The sequence below is a fragment of the Salvia splendens genome, chromosome 6 (genome assembly GCF_004379255.2).
Source record: "Salvia splendens isolate huo1 chromosome 6, SspV2, whole genome shotgun sequence".
Classification (NCBI taxonomy): Eukaryota; Viridiplantae; Streptophyta; class Magnoliopsida; order Lamiales; family Lamiaceae; genus Salvia; species Salvia splendens.
The window spans coordinates 3,247,591-3,266,505 of NC_056037.1; the positions used below are offsets into that span (position 1 = coordinate 3,247,591).

The 18,915-nt window shown below is 34.4% G+C and overlaps 3 protein-coding genes across 3 annotated transcripts; 1 reads left to right on the forward strand and 2 right to left on the reverse strand.

The window, feature by feature from the left end:
• Positions 1–321: 321 nt before the first annotated feature.
• On the reverse strand, positions 322–1,326 carry LOC121807945 (glycine-rich cell wall structural protein-like). Its single transcript, XM_042208280.1, has 3 exons — positions 1,113–1,326; positions 573–977; positions 322–491 (listed from the first exon to the last, which is right to left on the reverse strand). Exons 1-3 carry the CDS (start codon positions 1,324–1,326, stop codon positions 322–324), a joined length of 789 nt encoding a protein of 262 aa, XP_042064214.1.
• A 6,740-nt stretch (positions 1,327–8,066) lies between these two features.
• On the reverse strand, positions 8,067–9,788 carry LOC121807946 (cytochrome b5-like). The gene is made up of 4 exons (XM_042208281.1): positions 9,765–9,788; positions 9,408–9,497; positions 8,511–8,577; positions 8,067–8,419 (listed from the first exon to the last, which is right to left on the reverse strand). The coding sequence occupies exons 1-4, from the start codon at positions 9,786–9,788 to the stop codon at positions 8,172–8,174; spliced, it is 429 nt and encodes a 142-aa protein (XP_042064215.1). The 3' UTR covers positions 8,067–8,171.
• A 1,659-nt stretch (positions 9,789–11,447) lies between these two features.
• On the forward strand, positions 11,448–17,069 carry LOC121808465 (26S proteasome non-ATPase regulatory subunit 1 homolog A-like). The gene is made up of 13 exons (XM_042208975.1): positions 11,448–11,692; positions 12,344–12,407; positions 12,582–12,687; positions 12,783–12,894; positions 12,984–13,152; positions 13,280–13,779; positions 13,877–14,012; positions 14,129–14,377; positions 14,484–14,704; positions 14,799–15,057; positions 15,278–15,510; positions 15,606–16,098; positions 16,336–17,069. Exons 1-13 carry the CDS (start codon positions 11,550–11,552, stop codon positions 16,660–16,662), a joined length of 3,012 nt encoding a protein of 1,003 aa, XP_042064909.1. The 5' UTR covers positions 11,448–11,549; the 3' UTR covers positions 16,663–17,069.
• Positions 17,070–18,915: the final 1,846 nt, after the last annotated feature.

Sequence of the window (18,915 nt, forward strand, 5' to 3'; positions counted from 1 at the left end):
CATACACATACATACACATAGAATTTCAGTGCATATATCAACAGCTCTTTCTGGGGGGAGAGAGAATTGCAATGTGGATTGAACCCCAGTTAAACAACATTTGATTTCATGGATATCATCTACGACAAACACAACTTGTATAAGTTGTATGTAAAAATATAGCATTGACATAGTAAAATATTTCATGATGTTCATATGCAAGTGGAAACAGTTGAAACAAATACACTAATTCAAACGGCAAAGCCTTGAATTCACCGATCTTAAACATATATGCCATTTTAAACACAATGCAACCAAGCACGTGTTTGCAAATGACTAAGTTTAGTGGCCTCCGCCACCTCCGAACCCCGCGCCACCACCAAAGCCACCGCCGCCTCCAAGACCACCACCTCCACCAAAACCTCCTCCTCCCCCACCTCCAAAAGCTCCACCTCCACCAATACCACCACCACCCCCTAAGCCGCCACCCCCTCCTAATCCGCCTCCACCTCCTGCACCACCTCCACCACCGAGTCCACCACCAGCTCCACCTCCACCACCAAGTCCTCCACCTCCTCCGAGTCCACCTCCACCTCCAGCTCCTCCTCCTAGACCCCCACCATGCCCAATGCCACCTCCCAAACCCCCTCCTCCACCTGCACCACCACCAAGTCCTCCTCCTGCACCACCTCCAACTCCAGCACCTCCTCCCAAACCCCCTCCTCCACCAGCACCACCACCAAGTCCTCCACCTCCACCTGCACCACCTCCAACTCCGGCACCTCCTCCCAAACCCCCTCCTCCGCCTGCACCACCTCCAAGTCCGCCACCTCCTCCTAAACCCCCACCATGCCCAACGCCACCCCCAAGACCTCCCCCATGCCCTAATCCGCCGCCAGCGCCACCTCCCAAACCCCCTCCTCCACCCGCACCACCTCCTAAACCACCACCTCCGCCAAGCCCACCTCCTAAACCTCCACCATGACCTATCCCACCACCTAAACCCCCACCAGCACCACCCAAACCACCCCCACCACCAAGACCGCCTCCTCCTCCAAGGCCACCACCACCACCAAGACCGCCTCCTCCTCCAAGGCCACCACCACCACCAAGACCGCCTCCTCCTCCAAGACCACCACCACCACCAACGCCAACTCCAACGCCAACGCCAATACCAACACCTAACCCCCCACCGATTCCATGCTTCAACCTTCCAATCCTCCTCCCCAAAAGAGGGCCCCTAGGCAAAAACTTCTCATCCTTCAAATCACCATAAACAACACCACTTTCCACCACCAAAACCACCACCACTAAACCAACAAACAAACTCGAAAACCCTCCTCTCATTATTTTCTTACAAACCCTAATAACCACATGCATGCAAAATTGATGTATAATCCCACACTACTTATAGAAGTGGACAGGTAAAAAAATAAAAATACAAATGATGGAGATGCTGTGCACATGGTAGGTTCAGCGCTACAGCTCACAATGTATATATGAATTAAATGTGTGTAGTTTGAGAGTTATTACCCTCAACTGTCACCCTGCTCATTCTAACTCGACGTTGGTCTCAAATTTACTTCTCCAAATCATGACTTTTTGACTTTCCATCACCAATTCTAAAAGCATCCGCAATAGCGTACATCCCGGCGGACGTCCGCTATTGAGTCGAAATGGGCGGATGCGGACGTCGGCGACGGACGAGAGGTTGTCCGCGGGTTTCAGCGGACATCCGTCGGGACGTTTGTCGTGAAGTCCGCTATTGCAGTGACACGACGGACGTACTAAATTTTGATTTAAAAAAAACTCTATATATACAGCTCGTTGCAAACTCTATATATACGATTTTTTTAAAAAACTCTAACGCATGTATTATCGTCGAAAATGAAGGCCTAAAACAAAAACATATCATATCATACAGCGAGACCTCGTTCGGCTAGCGGCAAACTATACAGATTCAAGGCATAACATGTACTTTGTTTGAATCGTTTTTTGGTTTGGGATGGTTTTTTTTTGTGAACTATGTATTTTTTTAATTTAAATATGTATGCTTTTTTAAAAAAAATAAAATGGTTGCATTTTTCCCATATTCGTGTCGAAATTTTAATTCCGTAAAATTGTATATTTGTGAATTTTGATTATTGTGGATGCCCGTCGGGATGTCCGCTATTGTGAAATGGGATATCCTTATGACGTGACAGGAGGTGTTTTGGGGATGTCCCCCGGGACATCCGTTCTATTGCGTATGCTCTAAGCAATCACAGTAGTATTCATTGTAGTAATAATTTTATTTTTAGAATAATTTTCATTGAAATAGTGCTATTAATTAGTAATGGCGTGTGATACATAAACTTCTGATATGGATCCAGAGTTTGATCCAAATTCTATTTAAATTAAAAGTATTTTTATGCCATAGCTCTCAGAGGTGGACAAGAACTCCGACCAACTAGATCGAAATTAAAATTTTAATTCGAAATTTTTTATCAGATTTTGGTTCGGTTTGGCTTGTATACATTAAAATTCTCAAAATTTGAAATTTATTTTTGTATATACATATTTTAAAATGTAGATAAGATTATAAAAATAGGTTTAGGATTTTCTCGTTAATTGTTTGGATATGTTGTTTTACACTAGCACTACTTATTTTTTGTATGATCTAGAAAAATAATTTTTGAATTATCGGATTTTTAGCTATTTTTATGCAATTTGGCTTTTTTTTTTGTTCAACTTGATTTTCATGGTCCGAATTTAAAATTTTCGGATTCAAATTTTTGGTGATTCAGTCGAATTCAGATTTAGTTTTTTCAGAAAATTTCATTTTTCGACTTTGTTCCGTTTGGGCAAATATCCGGAATGGGACAACAAAGTTATTAGAGTTATTTCATTTTTTGTCTTGTTTTGGAAAAGATGATACCAATAAAAAGTTAAAGTATGACAATAATGTAGAGAATACTCTTATCTACATTATATTTTTTTTACTTTACTCGATTTTCACTTTAGTTATTTATTACTCCATTATTATTTTAAAACGAGTGCAAAAATGAAATAACTCAATTATCGTTTATGAGGTAAGTGAGTACTACCTAGCTAGCTAGTACCGTCCAGTAATGCATGGTGCTTGTAGCTAATCTACTACTGAGCTTTCACCTGTCACATGCTACATTACATTATGAGTATCTCTGATTGTAAGGCGGATAGCAACATGATTGTGATTTTATTAAAACTTTATCCATTTAAGGAAATTATTTTCATATTAATTATTAAGTGGCCATTTGCATAGGATAATTTTGAAGACATGGGCGTGAGCCAACTAATGATATTTTTCATGAAATATTGCTAAACACGTTAGGTTTAAAAAAAAAAAATTGGTTATCAAATGCTCTATGGAAATGTGTAGTTGACTACATATTTCAAATGCATTAAATGAAAAGCATTGCGCGTTGTGTATAATAAATTGAGTGATTTGATTTGAAATGGATAATATCCAAACTCGCTTCAATTATGGAAAAAATGGAAAGTCTGCCACATGCAAGAATATTGAAAGTTGGGATTAATTAGAGCAACATAGCAAATTTTTGAAAAATTATGAAAATTGGTTAAATTTTGGTTTGTTTCACAGTTTAAAAATTAGCTAAAAATCATTAAGTTTGAATTTGCTCTTAGTTATTCTATAATAGCTTTTTTTTGTAAAATTATACTTGAGATGATAGTTGAAAAATTATATACAAACGAATTAAACAATATTGTCAGGGGTGTATTAGGGTCCTTACAACTTTTTAGTGTAAACACAATACAAATCTCAGTCCATGGATCCTTATATTAGATGGTTGTGATAATATTAGTCGAGCTATATTATTAGACTAAAAATTTACATTATTAGACTAAAATGATACATTATTATCCGAACTACATTATTAGGCTAAAAATCTACATTATTAGATGATACATGACATCAATCTAACGTTAGATCACAAGATCCAATAAATTACAAGTGTTTTGAGTTTTATTTATATTTAACGTTTGAATATGAATACATCCCATATTGTAATTCATAAAGAAAGCAATACCACTTAACCGAAAAATATAAACAATAGTATATTACAAGCTAAAAGGAGAGTCAAAGTTTAATCAATCATTAAAAGTCAAAGTTTGTTTAAGTAAAGGGAGAGTCAAATGTCAGTGGATTTGCAAGCCAAATACTGTAGAATAGTATATACTCTCTTCTTTCTATTATAAATAATCAATTTTTCCTTTTAGGTTGTTTCATTATACGTAATTGATTCCTTTTTTTAAAAAAAAATATTACATTTATCTCTCTTATTTTATTCTTTATTTTTTACTTTTATTATTTTCATACTTTATTCTCTTTATTTAACTTAACAAATACTCACGCATATTCCAACTAAGTTGAGCCAAAATTTTTAGGCATAAGACTAAGAAATAGCTTTGAATGGATTAAATGAAAATAAAGTAAAATAAGACAGAAGGAAAAAGTAGGAGAGATGAGATAAAGTAAAGTAGGTGACGAAATAAAGTAATAATGATTAGATGTTTTGTTTTTTTATCAAAAAAGAATATGACTCAACTTTATAGGGATGATCTAAAAAGAAATACGACTCAACTTAGTTGAGACGGAGGTAATATCATTTCTTAAATATTGTGCCTAAAAGAAACTCTTCATGATGCAAGAAATAGTTATTATCAGTGGTGAAATTTTAAAATAACAAAGTATAATTTGAATTAGCTTTGCATCTATCGAAAGCTACAATTAAATAGGCTAGGTACACAAACATTAAATATCAATAAAAGTCTTGGTTGGCGTAGGCAAACTTTTTATTGGTACTAAATTTTGGTGGAATATATAATATACTCCTACAATCATAATTTAAAACATCAACGGCAATCCTAGGAGAAAATATGCTTTACGAATTCTTCTTTTCCACTTCCTTTACTTTGGTCACGAATATGCAAATGTAAAAATTAAAAATTAAAATAAGTGTATATGCATAAAAAGAAAGTAATAACATTCATTTAATGTAGTTAATTATGTACTTATGTGTATTATTAAATCTCTCATTTATTAATTTAGTTACATTATGAATCTAAGTTTGAGCTTTTAACAAGTTTCCACTAACCATTATTAATTACCTTAAAAAATGGGTAAAGATAAATTTACAAAAATTGTATGTACAAAATACCCTTCAAATTTAAATAGGATAAGACTAATTTAATTTGATTTTGGAAGCATCATTAATTACATATATCTATGGCTAATTTAACCCTATTTGTAATTGTAGGAGATTATAAAATTTTTCTTATTAATTTATATTGTTTATAAAATACTACTATGTAATTGAATTTATTATTAAAAATATTCACCTTTATTAAAATACTTACAATAAAATTTTAGATAGAATAATCATTCATAGTATTTTAATGAAATAGTTTTTTATTCCTTTTATTTAAAATATTTATAATAAAATTTTAGATAGAACAATCATTCATAGAAAAAAGTTGGGCAAAATACTCTTTTATTTGAAAATTCTCTTTTATTATGTCATATATATTTTTTAAACCATTAGTATTTTACTATTAATTTCAGGTTTTAATTTCGCAAGTATTAGTACATATTGGTTTATCTTCAAAACGGAAAAATTATTAGTTTACAAGTATAAGAAAAAAACATGCCATTTAAATTTCTTTAATATTATATTTCTTTGTATAATTTGTTTTATCTTTTACTAAGAATTTTTTTGCTAGAGTCTACTATTTTTTTATTTTATATAGAGTAATATATATACATTGATAATATTTTAATATGATAATTTTACCTAAGTAAGAAACTATAATCATTGAATGATATTATGTGGATATGTGACATTACTATAAATATTATTAGTAATATAATACAGGTCTCGATGATGGCAAATTGTTGGGTTCAAGCACATATAATGCAATCTTCAATGTATAGCATAAATTGATAGGATCATGAAAAATTAAAATTATATGATAAATTACTATATTTTCAATATTTTAATTACTGAATTATTTTATTATTAATTTCATTATTAGTAGTGCATTAAAAAATATCATAATAGGGATAGTCCGATGATGGCAACATATGGGCACCCAACATGTAACATATCCTTCTGTATGTATAAGTATAACTACCAGATATATTAATACACTATGTTGAAATTATATAATAAAACCCTGTAAATTTTAGACTTGTATTATAAAATTATTTTATAATTAATATTTTGTTATAGTTTATAGTGCATCAAATGATAATATAAGAGGTAATTGGATGATAGAAGGTCGTCGCACTCAACGTCCACCTATGTCAGTGACACATTTTTCAAGTGTATTACTAATTAATTAATATTTTCAAAACATATACTTAGATAATTACATCTTCATTCATTTAATTTCAACAATAGTATGAATAATCATGTATTGATCTTTCTTTGTATATTTCTTCATGTGCTATTATACATAAAATACTTGAAATAACAAGCTTCAAATTATATTCCAAGTCACAAAAATTAAAGCAGTTGAAAGAAATAAAATCAAATACAATGTACGTGAAAGATCCAAATTTAAAATTATATAAATTAATTAATTTTTAGAATATAAGGATAATTTGAATAAATTTATGAAAAATTAGTTTATACTCCTTAATTGTTTTGGGGATTAAAAAATGTTAAGTGGTTGACGGAAAGGGAAGAAATTTAGTGTACTAGCAAAATTAATATACAAATAATTTTATAATATAATTTATTATTATATTATTTTTAAATTTTAATTTAATTATTAATATATTCACTATCTTTTTTTTATTTTTGTTCTCTTTTTACTTCTTTTAACTTGTCTCCGTATTTTTTTTGTTAGAGCTAGAAAAAATATGATGTTAAAATATTTGTTTGAATTTCTGAAATTAAAATAATTTTGTTTAAATTTCTGAAAATAAAACATATAGTATTTGTTAGAAAAAAAATATAAGTATTTTCCTTTTGACTTTTAGTTGAAAGTATTATTATTCTTTCTTTAATTAATATGAAGGGTTATAATGTAAAATTAAAGTACAATTAAAATAGGTAAGTTCCTTAATTTTTGTATACGATAGAAAATGACAAAAATACCCTCCTTTTGTATATACAATTTTGTTAATTTATCACTACTCTTAAAAAATATTGTCCCAATTAATAGAAGATATGTAGGTGCATTGAGTAAGAATAAAGTTAGTCCTTAATAAAGTTTGTACTGCAATATAGTATTTGTCACAGTAGACTTTAATGACTTAACAATTAATTAGCTTTGAATTTTTGTGGACTTTATCGAATTGTTTGGTGGTTGGCATTCATGAACATTAATTGCAATTTCCTAAGGGTTCCATTATTTAGGGGATTGTCACATGCATACCTACAGATGACATGGCAATGCTCCATATATGGTGCCACTTTTTTACAAACATTTTGGACTTTTTAGTTTCATTCATTTCGATTTTATAGAGAGACAATAAACAACTAAATCCTAAAAGTTGATCATATTATAGAAAGAAAAAAAAACTTGTTTTACTGAAACGACATTATATTGTTTGAGCACCACCAAATTAAAAGACATCATTTTATACATTGATGACTTAATTAAATGAGAAAATTTGTAATTCCATGATTTAATATTCGGTAATTAATTAATTGAGAACATGTTTAATTCAAACATTAATTATAAGACTAGACAAAATTTGATCAAATTTTGTGGTCTATAATCCCTCTTATCAAGTATACTTAACCCGTTTTAGCTTTATCACATATAAGATGTAACTAGAAATTTTATTTGATGAACTCATTCCAATGGCATTTTCACGTGTATTGATCTAATAATAACTCCATAGGTAGGAATATAATTACTGAAGACAATTTTCAATGGATATCTATATAAGTTAAGTCAAATAATACAAGGAGAACTTTTTTTTATGAATTGATCTTATTCCATTCCAATTCCTTCTCAATACCTTTCAAGAAAAATAAAATATCGAATTCGATGGATCCCAAATTGACTGGTTAGTGTAAGATGTGGGGGTATTAAGCTCTAAAGCAGGTAGGATAGGAATATATATTAAAAACATTGATATCAGTTACAAATTTATTTCAAACAATATTTTGTAGTAAAGGAGAGAATTGATATAATCATCTTGAGAAGTTGAATAGTAAAACCCCGAAAGCCAATCCCAATATTCCAAGTGAAAGCAGAAAATGAATAAACTTAGTTGACTCCTCCGGCTTGACGCCGGAATCTTTGGCCACCACCACCGGTGGCGAATCCACAACTTCAACTTTTGTGGTGGAGTCCGCCTCGCCAACGTAAAATTCGTCCAACATTAATCTTGCAGCGCTGCCGTGCCCTACATCTTCGAATTCTTGACTTGCGTCCCTACCTACAAAAATAACAATATTTTTTTTATCTCATTTTGCTTATTTATGATAAGTAAACAAGGGTTAATTTATATATTGTCGCACGACTCGTACCTGCCTGTCCCAGCATGACTTCGTCACCGCCGGGATGCTCGTCTAAGTAGCTTGTAACATTATAGACCTGCATTTAATTTTCAACATTGGAATAATGCATATACAACCAAACTTATAAATAATATTATTCTTTTGTATAAGTAGAGATGTCAAAACAAGTCTGTTCTAACTTGGCATAAGCTTACCCAGCCCAAATCGCTCATTCAGCCCATGGGCTTCATAAATACTGAATCAATAAAAATTAAGAGATCATGTTGCTGTAAATTTCACTAAAATAAATGTATTTTAAGATTTCCATGTAACAAAGTTTAGTGAACCAAACAAATTGACCCCATGCTGCCATAATCATAGATATATTTTCTTTTAGAATATTATGCTAGTACACAATAATTGTACATTATAGTATTTTTTTTCTAAAGTACAAAAACTATTCCCAAACTTTCTAACTATATAATACACAGAAAATTAGGCCCACCTCTAATTTCCACTTAAACAAAGTCTATACCAAAATATAAGGTTTTACACTTTTACTGGGTACTCCAGTTGACTTCTGCTCAGTTCAGGCAGGAGTCTAATTTCAGCTTCCCCTTTGATTTTATTGTAAATATTTAAAATGTTTTGGAATATTGGGCTCATAAGAAATATTTTATTGATGAAAGCATCAATTGACAAACTTCAGTTTTTTTGTGGTGCCTATCTACTGGCTATGGATTTTGGCTTCGATGGATATTGGGAATATAGTTTTTCCTTACAAATAGTAGAATGTATCCAAACTCTTTTTTTGGTAACAAATTAAATTTATTCACCGAACCGAAATAAGCTTTGATGTAATTAAAAAATAGAAACAATTAATTTCAAAAGAAGCAGAGAAAAAGAAAGAAAAAAAGATATGATTACCTTTCCATTGATTATAACCCAGCAATCATCAGAAGTTTTGTGGGCAGAGACATCTGAATAAGTGAATACTTTGCTCTCTATACCAATTTTCTTTCTTGAACTTTAAGTAAAACTAAAGAGAGTTTAAGCAATTATTGGTTGTTAAATGAGACATGTATGTCTTTATATATAGGCATAGTGATATTAAGTATTCCGAGATGCTACAAATATGAGAATCATATAATAAGATACATAATTAGGTTTTTGACAGGGATGATACCATATTTTATCATTAACTTAGGTGGAGTTTTCAAGCTTGTCAATTTTTTGTTTGTTTCAATAATTACATTGTTTTATAGAAAGAGTCCTTTAAATCACCTGTCGCTTTAGCAATCGAAGCATGGGGTCATTATTGGAACGTGTTAAGGACCTAATTCCTTAACGTCGATTTCCACGCAAAATCAAGAAACGAGATGTCGTCGTTTGTCGAGCACCCAACGTTGGGTCGTGACTTGGACGACAAAAAATTGCAGCTGAGCGCGAGAAGTTCTCGTCGGCAGCTTGATGGTATGTTTCTTGATGCAAAAGCAATTGAGCCAAAGTATATTATTTCATTGATGTTGATCGAATGATACAAAGGCTCTATTTATGCTAAAACCCTAGGGTTGGTTCGACCTAATCCTAATACGTTCGGGAAAGAACCAACAAAGAAAACCCAAACGGGGCTTATAAATCACCCGACTCAATAATAATAAAAATATCATCCAAACATAAAGAATTAAAACAAAAAATTAAAATTACGCAAAAGTAAATTAATAACTAATAAGTCGTTGCTAACGACTTTAACACGCGAACTTTCTCGGCGGTTTGAGCCGATCCCTCGGCCTCAACTTCCTCTCTGACGCTGCTGTCGTGCGTGGTGAATGTTGCGAGGCCGCGCTCTCCACGTCCCTGGCCGCCTCCGTGCTCTCGACTTCCGTCTCGATGTCCTCGGCGGTGATCGGGTCGCTCGTATCAGAACGTTTTCCAAATATTGGATTAAACTTTTAATTTTGATCAAATTTGCTCATTGATTAATATGCAATTAATATTATGTTTTGTGATAAGTTATAGTAGTACACTTTTTATAGGTCATCACATATTGGCTTATACATTACCACTAGATCAACTCATACAACCTATTTTCCTTTTTTGATTATGAAGCTTATCATCCATGGAAAAATGTTTGTATATAGTATTATTTAACAATTAAACTAAAAGTAATTATAAATTTTTATGGAAGCAACATGGGCTGAAAAAAGTTAATAAAAGCAACTATTAGTATATTTTACTTTTGCTCATAAAATTCAAATAAACTTTAAATTCATGTATTTGTTCGCAACTTTCAAAGTTAACGTGTGCAAAATCATAATACACTCCAAATTCAAGTATTTAAGTGTAGAATAACAAATTCCATATATATATATTGACCATTAGATCATCTAATCCTATGGCCAAGATTTGGTCTGCATTTCTGGATTTAAACACATACTTATTTTGATCATCTCCCTATATATATATATATAAAAGTATTATATTTTTCCCCTTTTATAAAAAAAACTCTTTCCTTTCTAGCCCATTTCTTAAAACTAGAAATTTCTTATATTAGAAAACTTCTTTTATCTCTAAAGGGGTGAGACTCCTTTTTCACTAAAACATTTTTTCTTTTTATTTTAACCAATTTTGCATTAAACATGTGTCGTTTCAAAAGTTCATATTTTTAAGAAACAAAGAGAGTATAAGTAAAACGATGTCGTTTTGATAAACAATGATGTAAATTGTTTCCATATATTTAATGAAATGATGTGTAAATTGTCATATTCGATATTCAATTTGTGATAAAATTGTTAAGTTCGAGTAATTATTGACATATTTAAAAGTTCGTTTTGATGGTTATGATTTTAATTAAAGGAAGTCGAAAATTGGGCCTTGCCGAATACAACCGGCCCAAATATCTTACCATTACCTTCACTACTATAAAGGCCCAAAGCAGGTAATTCAAGAATGCAACACGAATTTAATTTCAGTTTGATTGTGTGTTTTCGCCTTTGAATCAATCAATCGCATCTCAAGGAAAACCCTCAACCCCAAATCCCAGTCGATCGAAAGCCCTAATTCTGCGCAATGGCTACGACGGTGAGCTGCGCCGGTGGGCTACTGGCTATGCTGAACGAGAGCCACCCCGCTCTCAAGATACACGCGCTCACCCATCTCAATACCTTTGTCAACTACTTCTGGCCGGAGATCTCCACCTCTGTCCCAATCATGTATTCTCCTTTTTCTTTCCTATTCTCATCTGATTGCATCAATTAGGTCTTCTCTCTCTTGATTTGTTCTTGTTGTTTTCACATTGTCGAGAATTTCGGTTGTGTTTGTCGAGTTGATTTGAAAATTGGGACGTTTGTTGTGATCCTTTTTAGTGAAGTTATGTTCTTTAAGGCATGGTGGTCGGCGTATTTGATTTTCTGATGGGATATGCTTGAATTTCTGATTATTATAATCCTTGAATTCTAGAAATAGCATCAATTAGAGGGAATTCAGTGAGCTGAGCTACAACTTTTTGATTGGTTTAGTTTTGGACATTAGGTCTGATAGACTTCCAAAGTTAAATAGATGGTATTGGTAACCTAACCAACAGCATAGGTAGCAACACAAACTTAAGTTAGCTTCATGAAACTAAATAAGCAACTGCATCCATATAATGACTAGACATAAACCGGCATGTCCTATCTGTTACCTTTGTATTTACTGATGAGTATTTGCCATTTGGGATCTTTAGTCACTTATTAATACCTGATATTTAAACAAGATTTGGTTGGGTTTGAGTTTGTCTTGGAATTCAGTTTTGATCAAGTCAGTATATGCATATTCTTGACTTGTAATAAGTGAGTTAATGATATGATCTAATATCACTGCAGCGAAAGTTTATATGAAGATGAAGAATTCGAACAAAGGCATCTGGCTGCCTTGCTTGTTTCCAAGGTATAATATTTCATCTTTTGGTTTCAATATGGTTACACTTATAGCCGTTTTCCTCTGTGTTTGGTTTTAGAAATTACACTTTTTAGGTGAAGTGTTGTTTGACGCATGATAAATTGTTCCCTCTTTTAATTTCTTATGTCTTCTTTCACAAAGTACATATGTTTCTCCCACCAGGTTTTCTATTATCTTGGTGAACTTAATGACTCACTATCATATGCTCTGGGAGCCGATCACCAGTTTGATGTGTCAGAGGATTCTGACTATGTTCATACTCTTCTCGGTAAGAAGTTAATTTTCAATGTTTTCCTTTGATATTATGTGATAATCACTATTTCACTTAAACTCTTGCTTTTTTTATCTTCTTGTTTCCCTCAGCTAAAGCAATTGATGAATATGCTAGTCTGAAGACTAAAGCTGCTGAGGCAAATTTTGAATCAGAAGCAATTGACCCTAGACTGGAGGCAATTGTGGAGAGAATGCTAGATAAGTACGTCAATTGACATCTTCATGTTACTAACAATAGTTATGTGGTTTCAATTTATAACTTTGTATTGCCATTGCTTACCTTTTTTACAGATGTATTGCGGATGGAAAATACCAACAAGCTATAGGAGTTGCTATTGAATGCAGACGATTGGATAAGCTTGAGGAAGCGGTTATAAAGAGTGACAATGTTCATTCTACTATCAATTACTGCATTGATGTCTCTCATAACTTTATATATAGAAGAGAGTATCGCCTTGAGGTGAATTTTTTTGAGCCCATTGGATAGTTATGTTTGTAGCCAAAATTCTTGTGATATGTTAATGGCTGAAATTTTTAGCACTTATGGAAGCTATAAAAATGACATTCATGTTCTTCAACTTAAACAGGTGTTCCGACTTTTGGTCAAGATATATCAACAATTGCCCTCACCTGACTACTTGAGCATGTGCCAGCGCCTAATGTTTTTGGATGTGCCCGAAGGTGTAGCAAGCATATTGGAGAAACTCCTAAGATCTGAAAATGCAGATGATGCACTATTGGCATATCAAATAGCATTTGATCTAGTGGAGAATGAACACCAAGCCTTCCTTTTGAAGGTACGAGATCAGCTCCCTAATGCCAAGGAGTTGCAGCCTTCAGAGTCAAAGCCGTCCGAGTCTGCACAGCCAAATGCTGTGACAGACGCTGATGCTGCAACTGCAGCTGGCAGTAATGCTGTTGTATCAGAGGAGGTTCAGATGACAGATGTGACTCAAGCAGATGATAGTGCAACATGTTCCGATCCACGTGAAGCTGCTTATGATGAGAGATTAATGAAAATGAGAGGAATTTTGTCTGGAGAGACTTGCATACAGTTGACTTTGCAGTTTTTACATGGCCATAACAAGTAGGCATTTCTCTAATTTGTTCTTAGCCTTGGATTTTTTCTGACATGGTAAAAATGAAGTGGTCAAATAAACATTGGATTTGTTCTCTGTTTTCAGATCAGATCTTCTCATTCTTAAGACGATAAAGCAATCTGTTGAAATGAGAAATAGTGTTTGCCACAGTGCAACTATATATGCCAATGCTCTTATGCATGCTGGAACAACTGTAGACACGTTTCTTCGCGAAAATCTGGTATGTTCCCATTGGATGAGTCTGAGTTATATAAATATTTCCCATAAGTCATAAATCATAATCATATATCTATGTACTATTTATTCTCATAATACTCCATACTAATTGTGTGTCAGGACTGGCTGAGTAGGGCAACAAATTGGGCTAAGTTTAGTGCTACTGCAGGACTTGGGGTTATCCACAGAGGTCATTTGCAGCAAGGAAGATCGCTAATGGCACCTTACTTACCACAAGGTGGGGCTGGTAGTGGTGGTAGCCCTTATTCTGAAGGTGGTGCTTTGTATGCTCTTGGTTTAATCCATGCAAATCACGGGGAGGGCATTAAACAGTTTCTCAGAGAGAGTTTGCGTAGTACTAATGTTGAGGTTTGTACTTTGATCTTTTCAAGTGATATTATACTCTTGTTTTTATATGATTCCATTAATCACCAGTAGCTAGTATCTAAATGCTGGAATGTGACAAATGGTGCAGGTTATTCAGCATGGTGCCTGCCTCGGTCTTGGTCTGGCGGCTTTAGGCACGGCAGATGATGAAATTTTTGATGAGATTAAAAATGTTTTATACACAGACAGTGCTGTTGCGGGTGAAGCTGCTGGTATAAGTATGGGTTTATTGATGGTTGGAACTGCTAGCGAGAAAGCTGGAGAAATGCTTGCTTATGCTCATGAGACGCAGCATGAGAAGATTATTAGGTAATTAATGATTTTCCATTCAAGGATAATAAACATATTACTGCATGTCATGTTTTGTTCATCAGTTTTATTTTTCATTCCGTCTTTTTGGCAGGGGTTTGGCATTGGGTATCGCACTTACTGTCTACGGGAGAGAGGAAGAAGCAGATACTCTGATTGAGCAAATGACTAGAGATCAAGACCCTATCTTGCGCTATGGTGGAATGTATGCTCTGGCATTAGCATACAGGGGAACAGCAAACAATAAGGCCATACGTCAACTGCTGCACTTTGCCGTATCAGACGTCAGTGATGATGTCAGAAGAACTGCTGTACTTGCCCTAGGATTTGTTCTATATTCTGATCCTGAACAGGTTGGTACCTTCTTTGGTGTTCCTTCTGCCAATCTGTTGTTTACTTGTTTTGACATTTATACTTAAAAGAGTATTAACTTTTGCTCGAAAATCAAGTGAGAAAATTGTGTTTATGGGATGCTAAACTTATCCATCTTGCTTCATCTTATATCTAAGTGCTAGGCAAGGGTTCTTCCCTATCATGATTAATTATTGATTTATGTACTTACTCAAAATGCAGACTCCTCGAATTGTTTCACTGCTATCAGAGTCCTACAACCCACATGTTCGTTATGGTGCTGCACTAGCTGTTGGAATTTCTTGTGCAGGTACTGGCCTTAGCGAGGCCATATCATTGCTAGAGCCTTTGACATCAGATGTCGTTGATTTTGTCCGCCAAGGTGCTTTAATTGCAATGGCAATGGTGATGGTACAAACCAGTGAAGCCAGTGATTCCCGTGTTGGTCAGTTCAGGTATTATTCTGGCTATACTAGTATACTTAACTTATCTTCATGCCTTCACCATATCCATTAGTATTATTTAAGCTTACATTGTCTTTTATTCATAGGCGACAATTGGAGAAAATAATCCTTGACAAACATGAAGACACAATGAGCAAGATGGGTGCAATTTTAGCGTCTGGAATTCTTGATGCTGGTGGAAGGAATGTGACCATCAAGTTGCTTTCAAAGTCGAAGCATGATAAAATCACGGCAGTTGTTGGGCTGGCTGTATTCAGTCAGTTTTGGTACTGGTACCCACTTATATATTTCATTAGTCTGGCGTTTTCACCAACTGCATTGATTGGTTTGAACAATGACCTGAAAGTGCCGAAGTTTGAGTTCCTATCACATGCAAAGCCATCATTGTTTGAGTACCCAAAGCCTACGACTGTACCTACCACTACTTCAGCTGCTAAGCTACCTACGGCAGTTTTATCAACATCAGCTCGAGCCAAGGCCAGGGCTAGTAAGAAAGATGCGGAGAAAGCAAATGCTGAAAAGGCCGATCCAAGTTCCGGAAAGGGTAAAGCAAGTGAGAAAGATGGCGACTCTATGCAGGTAATGTGCTTTCTTTCCTTACCTTAACTTTGGTATATGGATGATGCATGTGGTGATATCATCTGCACCTATTTTTTGTATGCATATGCATATATATATAATGGTTGCCATGAGAGTTTGTAACAGGGTGAATCACCCGAAATTCTTCTCTACCCCATATGGATCTCGCTCAAGTTCTTGATATGGGAAACATGTGAAGTTGCTGACTTTGAGCTTTTCTGTGTCTTATGTTGCCAGATTGATAGTGCCGCAGAAAAGAAGGCTGAACCTGAGCCATCATATGAAATCTTGACCAACCCGGCTAGAGTGATTCCTGCCCAAGAAAAATTCATCAAGTTTCTTATAGACAGTAGATATGTGCCAGTGAAGTCAGCACCCTCAGGCTTTGTTCTGCTAAAAGACCTTCGCCCAAGTGAACCTGAGGCATTAGCTTTGACTGATTCACTCTCATCCACAGCACCAAATGCTACTGGTGCACCTGCCACCGGTCAGCAGGGCTCTGCCTCGTCAATGGCAGTTGATGACGAGCCTGCACCGCCACAAGCATTTGAATATACATCATAGGTTCGAATGCTCCATTTCTTTTCTCCAAGATTCTGCAGATAAATCCCAACAGATGGCCTGAAAATCAGTTAATCTTATGTCAATGTTGGCTTTATCTGGTGCTCGTGCTTCCACCCCGCTCAATCATGTTTATTTGCTACGTTACATATAAAGCGGGGAAATAGGGAACTGTAGAAAAGTACATTAGCCATGGGCCGAAGTCGAACGCATAATTTCTCTACAGATGTATGGGTTGCAGGAGAGACTTGGGCTGTTTAATTTGGTCATTGGATTAACTTGGCTGTAATATTATTTTCACTTCTACATGAACTGGATCTTAGGATTTCTTTCATCGATTGAGCAATTTTTATCTCTGGCATGTTGTCATGGTTTTTGCCATTGCCATTATATTGAGACACGGTTTAATCTTTGCTTGTTTCTATACTGATGCAGCCATTATCATGCAATTGCTCATGACCTGTTTCTTGATTTTCATTTGTAGTACTAAATAAATGAAATAGTGACCAACAATTCGGAAGAACTCCAAAATTATGCGGCATCGAGCACAAGACTGGGATGAATCTTTTGAAATGAATATCTATATTGATCTGCACGCCACAAAGTAATAACAAAAATAGTACTACTACTAATTGATCTGCACAGAGGCTTAGCCCTCGAGAGATAACTAAAACAGGTAAATGATCTGCACACACCCGTAGCCCCCATGTCTTAGAAAAAAAACTAGTAATTGATTTTAATTTGAGGGATACAGTATTATATAGAGTGACATTGACATACAAGGCTTTACAATTGAGAATGGCCTCCTCAATCCTCCAATCTTCTTCAATATTCTGTGGATTGAAGACGATGAGCAACACTGAGAAATTATCATCCCCTTGCCTGATAATACCGTCATCCTGCGAAGCCGGGTATAATAAGTTGTACAACCTGGCAGAGAAGAAGGCGGTGAGCATCGACAAGGCACAAGGTGGGCGGGTGAAACATGTGGGATGTTCCCACGGAGTGAGTAGCGAGTCCCAATTTTGTCTGACTTTTGTTGTCATGGAAAGGTGTAGTTTCTCTGCCTCAGTTTGGTAGTAAGGGCTCTTTATTACTCCTAATTTATTTTCTAAGCGCAGTAGTGAAAAATTCACACCATAAAAGTTGAAAATCAAACAACAGTAATTAAGCCTATGGTATATACTTAGCAAATAAATTGCTAGTGGCAACCACAGAAGCTACCGCACTTACCCTTTCATAGCTTATTTTGCATTTTAGCGACAATGATTTTATTAGTATTCTCATAATCATGTTGTTTAAGAATGAATTTGATATGACTCATGAATACAAAGTGGTTGAAATATTTGCTCCCCATGATCACTTCTCTTGTCTTATCTTCCTCTAGGTAGAAATTACACCATTCATGACTTTTCATCTTATTGTCATAGATTTACAACTACTTACTTTATAAAACTATGCCAAAATTTTGTATAGGTTACAAGTGTTACAGAGTGTAATTTACCTGATAGTGACAATTCTTATATGCTCACTTTCTTGGTGATGGATGCATTGTGAAGTTAGCACCAACCCTTGACTAGTAGTTATCTGCAACTACCTAAATAGTGCTCCCATTTTCAAAAAGTAAATTACACTATCCATTGAAGTATTTGACACTGTGATCATATTAAATACCAAAAGAATGCCAGTCCCAACCTGATAACTCTTGATTAGAGCGAATCATACTCGATCAAGAATATCAAGATCCATTATTATTAGTGAAGTTATGTGGAAGCACTATTCATTACTATTATTGTTCGAGCTGATTTGGTTAAGTTGTTAATGATTATGATTATGTGTAAAAACTTGGTTTTGGGGCTATGTAAGCTTCCCTTCTCGAATCACTTTTATAGTAGTTCCAAATAATTAAGCATCCTTAGATGTAAAGTCTTGCATACCAATGGTTTAACTCTTTTTATTTGTTGCATGTAAAATAAAAATGAAAAGTACTCCATCCATCATTCATTAGATATTTTATAGTATTTGGTTTCTTCATGAGTTATAAAAAAATTGTCTGAGTATATTATGATTTGGAGAGTAGTAGTGTTTGTAGAATATGGACCTCATATTTTAGTTGCTCGTATGCAAAATTAAAATTTGATGAAAGTTTAAGAATTTAGAGACAATTACTCCTAAATAAAAAGTTTGCAACTATTTTATCATGAAGTTGTAATATTGGCCACTTTTCATTTTCAATAACAAAACTTAAGCTTGATC

Coding starts and splice junctions, on each gene's coding strand:
- LOC121807945 (XM_042208280.1), bottom strand. CDS start 1,326: ATGAGAGGAGGGTTTTCGAGTTTGTTTGTTGGTTTAGTGGTGGTGGTT. Junction 978..1,112: donor TGGCGTTGGTGGTGGTGGTG/GTCTTGGAGGAG, acceptor GTGGGGGTTTAG/GTGGTGGGATAGGTCATGGT. Junction 492..572: donor TCTAGGAGGAGGAGCTGGAG/GTGGAGGTGGAC, acceptor GAGGTGGTGCAG/GAGGTGGAGGCGGATTAGGA.
- LOC121807946 (XM_042208281.1), bottom strand. CDS start 9,788: ATGCTTCGATTGCTAAAGCGACAG. Junction 9,498..9,764: donor TTCGATTGCTAAAGCGACAG/GTGATTTAAAGG, acceptor AGTTCAAGAAAG/AAAATTGGTATAGAGAGCAA. Junction 8,420..8,510: donor AGTCATGCTGGGACAGGCAG/GTACGAGTCGTG, acceptor TTATTTTTGTAG/GTAGGGACGCAAGTCAAGAA.
- LOC121808465 (XM_042208975.1), top strand. CDS start 11,550: ATGGCTACGACGGTGAGCTGCGCCGGTGGGCTACTGGCTATGCTGAAC. Junction 11,693..12,343: donor TCCACCTCTGTCCCAATCAT/GTATTCTCCTTT, acceptor ATATCACTGCAG/CGAAAGTTTATATGAAGATG. Junction 12,688..12,782: donor CTATGTTCATACTCTTCTCG/GTAAGAAGTTAA, acceptor TGTTTCCCTCAG/CTAAAGCAATTGATGAATAT.